General features: G+C 40.0%; 1 protein-coding gene across 1 annotated transcript in view; it reads left to right on the top strand.

Moving 5' to 3' along the window:
• CNTNAP5 (contactin associated protein like 5) overlaps positions 1 to 13,127 on the top strand; it is a 218,841-nt gene that overhangs the window by 50,267 nt on the left and 155,447 nt on the right. The window contains exon 4 of the mRNA XM_026852489.1: positions 5,663 to 5,810. Within this exon, the coding sequence (XP_026708290.1) occupies positions 5,663 to 5,810 (148 nt within the window). The remainder of the gene's footprint in view (positions 1 to 5,662; positions 5,811 to 13,127) is intronic.

Here is a 13,127-nt window from a genome sequence, read left to right as displayed (position 1 = left end):
CATAACATGATTTCATTCGCTGGCCTCCACAAAACCTGGATTTAATACTCACTCTCAATAGCCCCCCTGAGTTGCATCCCACAGAATACAAACTTGAGCAGAACTGAAATGCTGTTGTCTCTGGAGAGGGCAAAAGGCAAAAACTTGAGTAAAAGTTTATTTCAACCTAGAACATGTGAGAAGCTAGACGATGCTTTCTCCTTCATGTCTCAGATTTTCATGTTGTTTCTTAGTTGAAAATTAATGTTTTCTTTAAAGTGAACGTACATTCAAATGTTTCAGGAGGTCCTGGGAAGCATGTTCCATATCATAGTGCTAACTCCTAGTTCACGATCTTTCTCATCCTAGTAAGAAAGTTTAAAAGGGTGAATTACATTGTTTTACTCTTAAGTATTGCGGCTTTGGGATTTATGACAGGCTTAGCTGCTTTTATCTCACTTTGTTTCCTTCACTAAACTGCTGGATAGCTTGAATTCAATGTGCTTCCATCCTTATTTCTTTAGGCACTGGAGGCAGCATACTGCGATATTATGGGTGAGATTTGAAGGTGGAGTGCTCTTTTCTGTGCTTGTAGTTCTTTCAGTGAACGTTGAAATGTTGTAAATTGCTAACATCTGTGTTATGTGCCCTCTGCCCATTCATAATCTGATTTTTTTTTTTTCCCCCCTCAGCTCAGTTCATCAGAGTGACTTTGGCAGAAATGAGGGTATTCAATACTACTTCAAATATCTTCCCTAGAAGGTAGTTAACCTCAGGTCTGCCAGCTCACTGTTCAGGGCTGATTGTGCCTGTGTTGCTGCTTGCATACTCATTTTGAATGCATCCCATTACCTGCCTAACAAAGTGGGAGAGCAAAATATATTCAGTAGAGTCATTATGGGAACCACCTTCTGCAGCTCTGTAAATAAATTGCCATTTCCTGTGCAGAGTGTGCGTGCAGGGAAGACTTAGATAAAGGCCTGCGTCTGATGTCTGATGCTATCTTTTGAATTGATTAGGTTTTCATGAGCAGACACTTTTCTTGCATCCTATTTCCAGTTGTGAGTCTAAAGGTGGAGACCCATCTAAGAGTTTGGCCAAAGTGCTAGAGAAAGTTTAGCACATCAGATCTCACTGGTATGATCTGGCATAGATCTGAATTAATATATGAGGTAGCGAAACGAATGTGTGTCTGCAGAGTTATTAAACAACTGTCAAATTTCACCGTGGTTGTGTGACATTTTCCTGATCTGCCCTTGAATGGCGGTTGGGATCCCTCTGAATGAGAGAACTGTATAAACAGCCCATTCATTTGATCTGTTGTTTTTCCTGAGGGACTCATACATCCAAATTCCAGGTAACAGTGGTGGGTTTCTGATTTAAACTTCTTTTGAAAGTTTTCTTTTTCATCTAAACTGGAGTTCTATTTTGTTCCACTTCAATATAACCCATGAACCAGGTGGGCTGAGCATTGGGAAGAGCATTGTGTATGCTTGTCTCATCCTTACTCCTTCCTCCATGTCGACAGCCGCTGCCAAAGAGGCAGTACTGGGCTGGTTGGACCCTGCTCCGAACCACTGCAGCTGTTCTTACCTCACCTCTTCATGCCAGTGGGACCTGCCTTTGCTGGCTCATAAAAAAAGCCTCATAAAATATTACTGTGGTGCCATGGTCTGTGTCACAGCAGGGCACCACGCAGCCAGGCATTGTGAAACAAGCTGGGTCCGAGAGGCAGCCCTGCCTGTGGCAAGCTGTTAACCTTACACCCGCTAGCACTAGGGAAAAGTTTTTGCCTTCGAGAAGGTGGCAGTATTTGGTGCTAATGGAGCTTTTTGATTTATAAGCCCCATAGAATGCCAGAAGCAGAATTTCCCAGGTAAATCATCAGTTTGTTGTGTTCATAGGGCTTGTAAGAAACCACAGATTTCATTGCTGTATTCCCTCCCAGAGCAACTGTGTTGCATGGGAAATGGCATGCAGGTGCTTTGTTTTCTTCGCTAGTTTGTCGTTTTGTTCCTGTGAATTAATCCATGTCAACAACAAGTTGTAATAGAGGCTGTTTCTCAGGAGGAAATATTTCTGCCATTCTTACCAATGTTCACTGTTAATCAATATTTGAACGTCCAGGGCTACGAAATCTGGTATTGCATCCTTGTTTCATCTTCTTTAACAGATGGATTATTTCTGTGTCAGCTGTGGGTCTCAGTTTTCAAGTGACCAACCATGGCAATTGGTGTTATTCAATCAATGGTCTACAGCCCACAGGTGGTCCATAAAACATTGGAAGTTGATCTGTATAGCAGTGGGATTTGGAAGCGAAAATCAAAGCAATCCTAAAGGCATACACAGTGACACCCCGCAGTTAGCAGCAAGCTGTGATGTGCCAGCTGCATGCAAAACCATCTCACAGGCACAGATCGATAGCTACAGCATTTCCTGTGGATTGTTTTCCCCCAAAGTTTCATTGGCTCTTTGGTTATTAGAGAAGCTTGAGAAACACTGCTGTAAGGGATGTATTGGACTTTTAAAGGATTTATTTTTACTGACATGACTGTTTCAACATGGGAAGGATGTTTTTATGTAGTTGCACATCAGGTTTGGAGTCAATTGATTTGGAGGCTGGATGTGGGTAATTCTGGCTGTTCCTTGAAGTGTCGTGGAGGAAACTGTCTTGCACAGATGACTATGACAATGAGGTACAGCTGTCTGTTTCACCTGGCAAAGCCACAAATATCCTTTGACTGCAGAGGCAGTTCCTGAAACGTGCTGTACGCAGCAGTGCCTGGAGGCAGGGGGGTGCCTCCGTGTTTGAGAGCACTGGTGATGCTTGCATGCATTGTACTTTGTGCGGTTTGCACAAGCTTTGCAAAAAATGTCTTTACAGGTTTGCCCTGCAAGAGAGGTGTCAAGACTGCCCTTAGCATCATTAGTTGAGAACTGCCTCTATGGTTTTCCAGTGGCCGCGAGGGCCCACTAATCACAGCATGCTGCTGAGTGCCAGTGCGGGCTGTGTTCCTACCTCCTTCCCAGGCAGGAATATGTGGGCTGTTTAGCACACAGTCATATTCACAAATCGCCTAATTCCCATTACTTAGTAATTGCAAGGAGATATTTCTAGAGGTGCTGTGCTTTTCAACTTGGTCTTTCTCCCAGAATATTTTCTTTTTCATATAAACCAAAAAATGATTACCTTGTGGGCCTGTGATGCAATGTGCAGTATTGACAGCTTTGTGTATGATAGGATTATGTGAAGAAAAACAATACAGACCCTTCCCTTGTTTCACAGTATTGCTATATTAAGGTGTACTTTTTCTTTTGTCTCTTAATTTTCACCTTTCACTTGCTTTCTGGTCTCACTGCATTTTAAGGTTTTCTTTACAATTAGGAGGACTGGAAACTCTTCGCTGCCCCTCTGTTCTTTTTCTTCTTTCTTCCTTCTTTCCTTTTTTATCTTTTCAAATGTGAGATTTTTACCTAATGGCAGGATTCCAAGCTTTCTAAGCAAACAAGGAGAAACCGATGTTCCCCTTTGTCCATCTCGTATATCCATGGGTGTCTTAATAAAAATGTGAGTGCTGCCACAGCTCTGACTGTGAGACTTACTCTCTGCTGACAGTTTCATTACTGAGAAGAACAAGGTTTTTTCACTTGAAGTATAAGGTAAAAAAATCTCTGAAATACTGCTGGAGTTTGAATTTGGCTGCTATCTGGAAAGCAGTATGAGTAAGCCCAGGACATCTTGAAGTGCTACTTGTGGCACTTCTCAAAACATATCTGATGGGCAAGGCTCCTGAGCTGCTGTATGCAGCTAACTTTGAATTAAGATCAACAAGAATCTCCATCCAAAAAAAATTTTTTTTTTTTTTTTTTAAATTACATAATGTAGCTGAATTTGTGACAGGTTGGTTAACCATCACATAATGCTTGTAGAAAACAATAACTTGTGCATAAAAAGTTCAGAATAAGAGATGCAGGATAAGCAAAATTTGGGGAACAGTTGGACAATTGGAATAGCCAAATTATATACCCTTTTCAGCCTGATAAGCTTCTAATAAAAATATTTCTACTGATCACATATTTTGAAGGGTGGTTCTTCATTTCACTGAAGTAACTGGGGTTGTGAGAGATTGTTTCGGTAAAATTGTTCATCTTCAGAGGCAAGCAATACCAGCAGTGGAATGCACTTGCAAAGCATGTTTTAGGAATTGAAAATATGTTTTCTTTTTCATTCATGACTAGATGGAAACTAGGGCTTATTACATATAAGAGCATTTTCGCAGGTTAGAGTTTTTAAGTTGAAATGAAAAAAAGCATAGTATGGTTTAAAAGTATTGTTACTTAGATATGTTCAAGGATTTTTTTTATTGAATATAGTTCTAATAAAATGATAGCACACTGCTTTTAGTGAAACAAGAACACACTGAATTTGAAGTTTTGAATCATTTTAACAACATTTGGGAAGAAAATTGGAATGTTTGCCTTTGAGTAAAAATTTAAACAGCTGTTAATTAGTCTTTTTTTTTTTTCAAAGTTAAGATGAAACCCACAATCTCTTTAACTCATCCTTCAGCCATCGAGAATGAATTGTATGTCTACTTTACTGGGGTTATTCTGAATTGTGCTTGCATTTGTATTGCATAGTTAGTTGCATGGTGCTAGCTTTTGTACAGCAGAAACGTTTAAAAGTGGTACAACTTTTTGTGATTAAATTTTATACTGAGAAAGTGAAAGACCTCTTAGAAACACAGGCTTCCTGTGAGATTATTTTTTTTGTGAGTTCTATCTTTGGTTTTCACATTTTAGAACTGTTAGCTTCAAATTTAAATCCTAGCTGAGTTGTTCAAATGTTCTGAAGATAGCAGGAAGTTTGTGATATTCCTAGCCCAGTATTACAGGATAAGGGCGTAAAGATGAATTAAAAAAGTTTCAGGTGGGATCAGAGCTTGTATGCTTGTCTTAAGGTTCAGCTTTAAAATCCTGAAGTCATTCTTCATCCATGAGAGAATTTCCTCTTGTTGAGTGATAATTCTGATTAGGGCTATTAATTTGGCTTGCAGTTGCAAGCAGTTAATCAAATAGGCGAGAAAAAAATTAAAGCTTGCAAGCAATAATAATTTAAGTCTGTTGGGTTCAAACACAGTTGAACTGTTGACTTTCCTGTATACTGACTCAGGCCTTCATCTCTTCCTGTGTCTTGCTTGAGTTTTCTGTGGCGTATCTAGATGTACACTTTCCCATTCATCTTCCTAGGCCTGGCCAACCTCAGTTGACCATCTTTTTCTGCTAGTCTGAATGCACCAAAGGCTAAACGGCCCCATCCTTCACTGTACTGAAGGGACTGGTTATGATAGAGGCTGATGGAGTATTGTGGTGCACAGGAATATCCTGGGTTTGGAGAAATTATGCAGCGTCTTCTGTAACATCCTCATCTACAACCTGCTTTTGTGACTCCTTTTATGTGTCCCCTGACTCCTCTGAGGAGCTCTGTGTGCTGCTGTCTCCCTCCTTTCCCTCTGTAAGAGATACAGCACTTAAACCGATTCTCAAGTTTTCTTCTAAATAATACTTAGTAATTTATGAGACTGAGAATCAGGAAAAGGGGAGGCAGTTCCCACCCTTAATTCAAAGTGCTTCATTCACTTCTTGATGCTAAACGTCTCACCAAGGCTCTCTATCCTTCCAGGTTTTCACAGGGAACAGCAATGCTGACAGCGTGGTTCACCACAAATTTCTGCACTCCATGAAAGCCCGCTTCTTGCGCTTCATCCCTCTGAAGTGGAATGTCGGTGGACGGATAGGGCTGAGAGTTGAGGTCTTCGGCTGCTCCTATAGTAAGTTGTTACATCTTAACACACATTTTTTTCAGAGACCTTTTGGTTGTAGCCGTCAGTGCTGTGGGATGGGTCCAGCATGACCTTTATGAGTTAAAATGTAATGTGAAATTCATAGCCATCATTGTTTTTTCAGCAGTTGTCTCTGCTCAGGGATGTGTTGGCCCATCTAGCTCAGCTGGTGAAACTTTCTCGGAGCTGAACTCACCACAGAGCAATTTGCTCGTTCTTGTGAGTGCAAGGCTGGCAGATGCTGCAAAACCTCCTGCCCTGCTGGAGGGCATAGAGCTACTTGGAATCTTTTGTAGGGATTTATTTAGGAAAGGTACCACTTTTTTTCTTAAATAGTTCATTTTTGTTTTTACGGCAACTTAACTAGTTGCTGAGGAAAGTGCTGCGGATTGTTCAGCTAGTATTTCTATTTGAGGGTGATGACTTTATAGTTCCAGAGAGCAGAGGACTCATCTGCTGCTTTAAATGTTTTTGCATGGGTGTTTACTTCAGCACTCTTCTTTATAACATGTGGTGCTGAGCCTCTAAGACATGGTCTGCAGTGGTTTGTAACATGGGCTTTGGAGAAGCTTATAATAATTTGTTACTTGAGACATTTCAGCCCCATAGTTACCTTGGTGTACTACTGCAGGTATATGACCTATCAGCCCAGAAGAGTGCAAATGTAAAGAAAACAGACCAGTATTGCTCCCATACACAAAACGACAAGAAGTCCACAAATGAGGAAACACAAGTCCAGTATTTGTTTCTTATGTGGCTGTTTATTTCTGAAATGGTCAAGTGTGACTTAAGATGCTACTGGAGACAGGTGAGATTTTGCTGGGGAGATTTCAGGGGATTAACAGCATTTTACCAGTAAATTCAATGTAGTGTGGCACAAGTCACCATCATGTGACACTACTGTACTTGTACATCTCCCCATTTAGCTTCCATCTTAATCTGCTTTTGCTGGGTGCAAAAAAGGGGTTGTATGTTAAAAAAGTAGAAACCCTTCTATTTGTGAGACTTCTTAAATTCATTTGAGCAGAATCAAAGAGCAAGGTGTCTTAAACCTTTTGATTCACGTGATCCCATTGAACAGAGACACAGCTCCGGGACTCATCACTGTACTCTGGTCTTAGGACTGATTCACACAGTTTCACACAGAGATCCTTGTTACGATCTGTGTGTAGATCTACGTGTAGATCTAAAAGATCCAGTCAGATTTTTTAAAATGTTGCTTTTCCACCTACTTTGATGCTCAGGCACTGCGAGTTTTTAGGTACAGATCTGCAAGAGCCTGGTCTGGATGGATAGTCACTAGGATAAGAGACCATTTCTAGCCATGCCAGTGAACATGGAAACTGAAACCTATAAATCAAAACCAATGGCCCTTGACATAATTCCAAAGCACTTATCTCATCTTCTTTCAAAGAGCTTTATTCTGTTAACAATGACCAAACCTGTGCAGTAAAGTGCAGTTCAAACAGACGTGCAACAAATAGAACTTGAACTGAAGGCTTAAACTTCTGTAGCTGAGTGTGTTTGGGTGCTACTCCATGTACAGTACTACATGGGAACTATTTTCATGTCATATTGTGGTTGTATCTTCTATGATATGAAGAAGACTTCAAAGTCATTTGCAGGCTATTTAGTTACACTGATATCATCTAACTCTTCATCTTTGATATCATCTAACTCTTCATCTTTGATTTCCTGCAGATACAGGAAATAAAAATGCTTGTGCAGAACTAAGGTATGAGATTGAAGCAAGCCAGAAAAGAAATAACGAGGTTCATAAAAGTTTTGCAGAGTACTGAAATATTCATTCCGTTTAGATAAATGTGCCATTCAAATTTCTCTCTGTCAAATTGCATATGCCAAGCAATACCTGTCTACAAGTTTTGCTTATATAGTTTCACTGTCTTGGCTATTCCTAACCCAGGCACTCCAGCACTGTACAAAATACATTTGATCATTTATAAAATGTCATCTTTACTGTTATACTGACAGAATGTCTGCATCAGATCCTGAGCTGGTATACACCTACATCACTGCATTTTGTAAATTTGACAGCATATAGAATCATCCACCATGTTCAATTCTGGCAGAAGTAATATATTAATAATTTGAAAAGAGTTTTAAAAAATGACACCCCCCCCCAAAAAAAAAAAAAAATCACTAGAAACAACCTATCGGAAAAGCCAGGAAGGAAACAGAGCTGGAAGAGCAAATGTCCCAAGTGTGCACCATCTCTGAGAGATGGCCCTTTATGCAAGTGTTTCTCTGTATATGAAAGAAGGGATGTGAGCCTGGGAGTAGGAACAGTGTTATAGTCACCTACCTATACCAAAAGTTTCAACTGATATAAATTAATCTGTAAGATTCTAATTCCCAGTTATGCCTCATCATCTTTAAGCTGTTGGAATGGCTTAAAGGCTTTTACAGATAAGCAAACCTGCAGTATTTGATCTTAAGTCCACTGAAGTTGAAGAAAGGATTTCCACTGACATTCTAGCTTTGGATCCAGTCCTAAGTATAAGACAAAAACAGAACATGTGGATGGGAAACTCATATGAACCAAAGCTTGCCCAAATGCACGTGTGACTGCGGGGTCATTTCTACCTTTCAGTCTACTTGTAGCAGCAGACTGAAATTCAGATGATGCTGGACCGCTGACGGTCCATTCCACCTTTCAGGCAGATGTTGCCCCCAAAAGGGGGGCGCCTGATCTGAAAACAGTTACTTTGTATTGATATCTGGGGCAGAAAGCTGTAGAAGTAAAGTTTTCATTTACAAACAAGCTGGAGATCCTTTTTGTGTGAGTGGCAGCATTCACTGGTTATCTGAAACAAAAGTCTGGGGACACTGGCAGCTTAGGCCATCTGAATTTCATGTGCTGCTGCACATCTGTTAAAACCCTGGGACTAGTGCCAAACATGCAGCTGAGCACCTCGCTGTGGTACACCAGGGCATGCAAAATAGCCGGTGGTTCCTTGAATGGTCTCTGCTCACATCAGCACCTTTATAACCTTGCATATTCGAGCAGAAGATAACAGCTGCAGGAGAGGTTTGTGGTTTCGCTGCTGCTTAAGCATTTTTTTTTGATGGCAAAGTTAGGTGAATGTTACACCCCTGTGTCAGCGCAAGGCTCTGATTTCTCATTTTTGGGGTATGACTGTTCTGTGCAGCATACTCTGCTGAAGAGGTCCCAGAAACACAACCTTGTACTACCTTTTGGCGAATGCAGCTTTCAATGCTGACAGTTTAGTAGGTGGCATATGGAAGGCATCAGGTCTTGTAGGTCACCAAACACTCTTCCAGGGCACACTAACACAAAGCACTGAAGAACCATATTAGAGATTAACTGCTACGTGCAGTGGATGCCAGTGACTAACTTAACGTGTGATTTCACTGTGCTGCTAAATGGCACTCACTGGTTTTTACTGATCCTTCTAGAAGTAATTTACCACCGTGAATTTATCCCCAAAACTTCTCTGTCAAATGAGAGCTTTCTCTTCTTTTTTTCTTCCTCCCTTCTCCTTTTTCTTTTCAACCTCTAATTGGTTGCCAGTTGACATTGTTTACGTGGAACATAAAAACATGTATTTAATAGTCAAGCTCTTTCAGACACATGAGTTTGCTTGACCCTATCCCATACAGATCGAAGTTCCCAAGCAACAAAGCACTCCCAAGGGCATCAAATCAGCTGGAATTCACATATGACACATGTTAATAGTTTACTTTCTTACACAGAAAGTGTAAATATAAATGAAAATTAATTAATTGAAATTCCTGGAAAGATTCCATTTTACATGCTCAAAATAGGTACAGAAATAAGGGGGAGATGATCTTGATCTGAAAACATATGTTGTTGTTTCCTGTTTGGAAAAGATTTTATGATGAATTAAATGGAAATTTCCATGCAGAGGCATGTGTAAGCTCTTAATGTCGCTTTGCAGCAGTGGCTCCAGAAGCAGTGGGATTGTAACAGATAACCAGAGCTGCAGCAGAGGTGTTCAGACAAATGGCAAACCAATTGCTTTTGATGCTAGGGGCAGTAAGGGGGGAACGGGTATATCTTTATAGTTGGGAAAAGTCTTGTTAGCTTACCGCAGGAAAAAAAATCTGCTGAGACAATTGCTTTTATAGGATAAGATTTATAGCTGCATTGAAGATGCTGATCATATTCTATAACTGGTTAACAGCCCAAAATGCATCAGCAGAATCAGGTGTATGTGCAGTTAACAGGCTGGGAAACCACAGTAGAAACAATGATAAGGTATGAGACAGGTTATCTTCTGCTTTTAAGACCAGAGTCCTTTGTTCACAGTTCAGGACTCTTGATTTCTCATCCTTTGCTGTCATTGGTTCAAGGAATATCGTATGATATTGTGCTTTTTTGATTAAATGATATTTTTACTGGATCTTTTTACTTTTTTTTTTTTTTCCCCTCTTTTCCTCACCTTCTTTCATCCTCTCCTTTGTCTTCGTATGAGACAGAAAAGAATGAATTGTAGAGCACCACTTTAAAGTCTGATGGTCATTGACCAGTAGTTTGTAACCCGCTGCATAAGATAAACACTGAAATGATTGCTTACCAAGCTGCAGACATAGATTTGTGATAGGAATAGAGCTGCATAGCCGAACAGTCACCTCTGAACTGCTCATCCACATTCATCCCTTGGATTGCATGTCTGAGAGGGGTATGAAGAGCAAAGTCAGACTGTTTTAGTCTAACTCAAACCAGAAAGTCATGACTGGCCAGGAGACGTATCTGTTCAGAGCAGTCCTCCTCCTTTCTGCAGGGAGTTAAAGCTTCTGTTCATTGATGCAAGTGCAAGACCAAAAGTTTCTCTCTCAAATTTCAACTGTTTCTAGAGAATATTTTGTATTTTGGAATAACTTTGCCAAACAAGTGCTTACTTTTTCCAACATTGCTAGGAAAACCCTCTTTGTAAGTATGAATGCATATCTTCTCTGCTGTCAGGAGCAGATTGCTGCACAAGTAAACTGCATGCTTTCACATCACTCCTAGCCTGGCTTCTTTCAGAATAGCTGGTCCCAGAGGTTGAGCTCTGTGGTCATATGCTCCCTTTCAAATAAAATTAAAAAAAAAAAGCTGAATTAACCTGGTAATCCACCTTCAACTAACCTCTGTGTTTACACCCACCCCCAAGTGACTTTAATGTTTGGATCTATGTTGGGAAAGGAAATTCAAATGCAATGACATAACTGGCACCCCTGCAGCCAGAACCTCTACTGAATTTCATGAAAGCTTGATGAATTATTCCTATTTTACGGGAACTTCACCTGTGAGCAGGAGTACATAGGTACTCCTGCCCCCTGTACCACTGGTGAGGCCACACTTTGAATACTGTATTCAGTTTTGGGCCCCTCACTGCACAAAAGACATTGAGGTGCTGGAGCGTGTCCAGGAAAGTGCAAGGAAGCTGGTGAAGGGTGTACAGCACAAGTCTTGAGAAGTGGCTGAGGGAACTGGGGTTGTTTAGCCTGGAGAAAAGGAGGCTTATCGCGCTCTACAACTACCTAAAAGTAGGTTCTAGCGAGGTGGGTGTCAGTCTCTTCTCCCAAGTAACAAGGGATAGGACGAGAGGAAGTGGCCTCAAGTTGTGCCAGGAGAGATTTAGCTTGGACATTAGGAAAAAATAGGAAGAAAGGATCATCAAGTATTGGAACAGACTGCCCAGGGAAGTGGTTGAGTTGCCATCCATGGAAGTATTTTAAAGACCTGTAGATGTGGTGCTTAGGGACATGGTTTAATGGTGACTCGGCAGTGTTAGGTGTATGGTTGGACTTGATGATATTAAAGGTCTTTTCCAACCAAAATAATTCTGTAATTTTGTATGTATTTACAGAAGATGCATCTGTTTGAATTGTTGGTCAGTGGAGGATAACATGAAGGGAAGCATATTTTGCCTGATCACAACTTTTGAGTTTTGTAGCCTTGTTGATGAGGACAGTATAGAAAAGTACCCAGGCTGTCTTCAGGGAGGATAAGTAAACCGGCAGGAAGTGCAGAATCAAACCACATGTTGTGTTTTAGTTTGCTATTCCTACAGGTTTTCTGAGACTTATAACGTTTCTGATCCTTGTTCTCTTGCTTGCAAGTAGATTATGGACATACATAGACTAAATAAACACTAAGCAAACAAGCAGGTTATCTGTAGCAACTGTATTAAATTGTGCTGTATCTTTCAATTTTTAACAGGAAGCCAATGATTTGTTGTCATGCAAACTGCCACTCATGACTTTTGGCTGCCAGTCATAGCATTTATTTGACATATTCCCATTTTGTTCAGGGCTATTCATTGGCCAGTGTACTCACAACTGATAATCAGCAAAGAACCTCTCAGAAATAAGTTTTCCTTTGTGTTATACTCTGTAAATGTCCATGGTAGAGCTCAAGAAATTGTGTGTTATGCTGTAGCTTAGTGGAGTTAAGGACTGAAGTGTGAACTTCAGTTTAGATCTTAGGAAGAAGAGGAAAAAACAGGCTGCTATTACAGCGACACTGAATCAGTGCTCTCTTACAGTATATTTGTTTTTGAGAGCTAGGCAGAAAATCAACTTTTAACTGCAAAATACACTGGAAATCAAAGACAGTAAGTTCTTTATAAGCTATTTCCTAATTCCTGCCTGTGTTAAAATGAAACCATTTTTATGATACACTTGCAATTTACTTTAAACAAATTGAAGTATTTAATTTAGCTAGGGGAAATTCGTAAGAACTAAAGTATGAATTTAATACCCTTTACAGAAACTGGCAGTCAAGGTGTCAATAGAGAGAAATCAGCAATTCTGAAGAAGCTGTTTCTGAGCAACTAATTAAGAAATAAAAACCAGTAAAAGCAGGTGGAGTGAATACTTTTGTAGTTATAATGCTTCCTATACTAGCAACTCTTCCATGTATGATACTAAACAGCATGTTATAATTCTGACATCACAGATAAGAAGTTGATCTTAGCTTATTCTGGAGTGAATTTTTCTGAGTGTTGTATTTCTTTATAATATTATTCTCATAAGAAATAATCAGTTGCCTTCAGATTTTGAATGGAATCTATTTTCTGTGACAGAATTTCACATCAAATTTAAGTTTTGTGCTCTCTGCAAGCAGTTTGTAAATGTGCCATCAAACTTTTATACAAACTCTCATACTGACATGAAGAAATTATCGATGGTAGTTTCCATGGTAACAAATCATTAATGGATCTTTTTATTTTCTGAGCTTATAATACTTTTAAAATTGTAAATCTCTTTAAATCTTGGTCCAAAAGTGAAAAGGGGGGGGGGGGGGGGAAACCC

The sequence above is a fragment of the Athene cunicularia genome (assembly GCF_003259725.1).
Source record: "Athene cunicularia isolate RWA chromosome 7 unlocalized genomic scaffold, athCun1 chr7_part1, whole genome shotgun sequence".
In the NCBI taxonomy this organism is placed as follows: domain Eukaryota; kingdom Metazoa; phylum Chordata; class Aves; order Strigiformes; family Strigidae; genus Athene; species Athene cunicularia.
The sequence above is the reverse complement of the archived record's forward strand: the minus strand, read 5'-3'. Positions and strand labels throughout refer to the sequence as shown.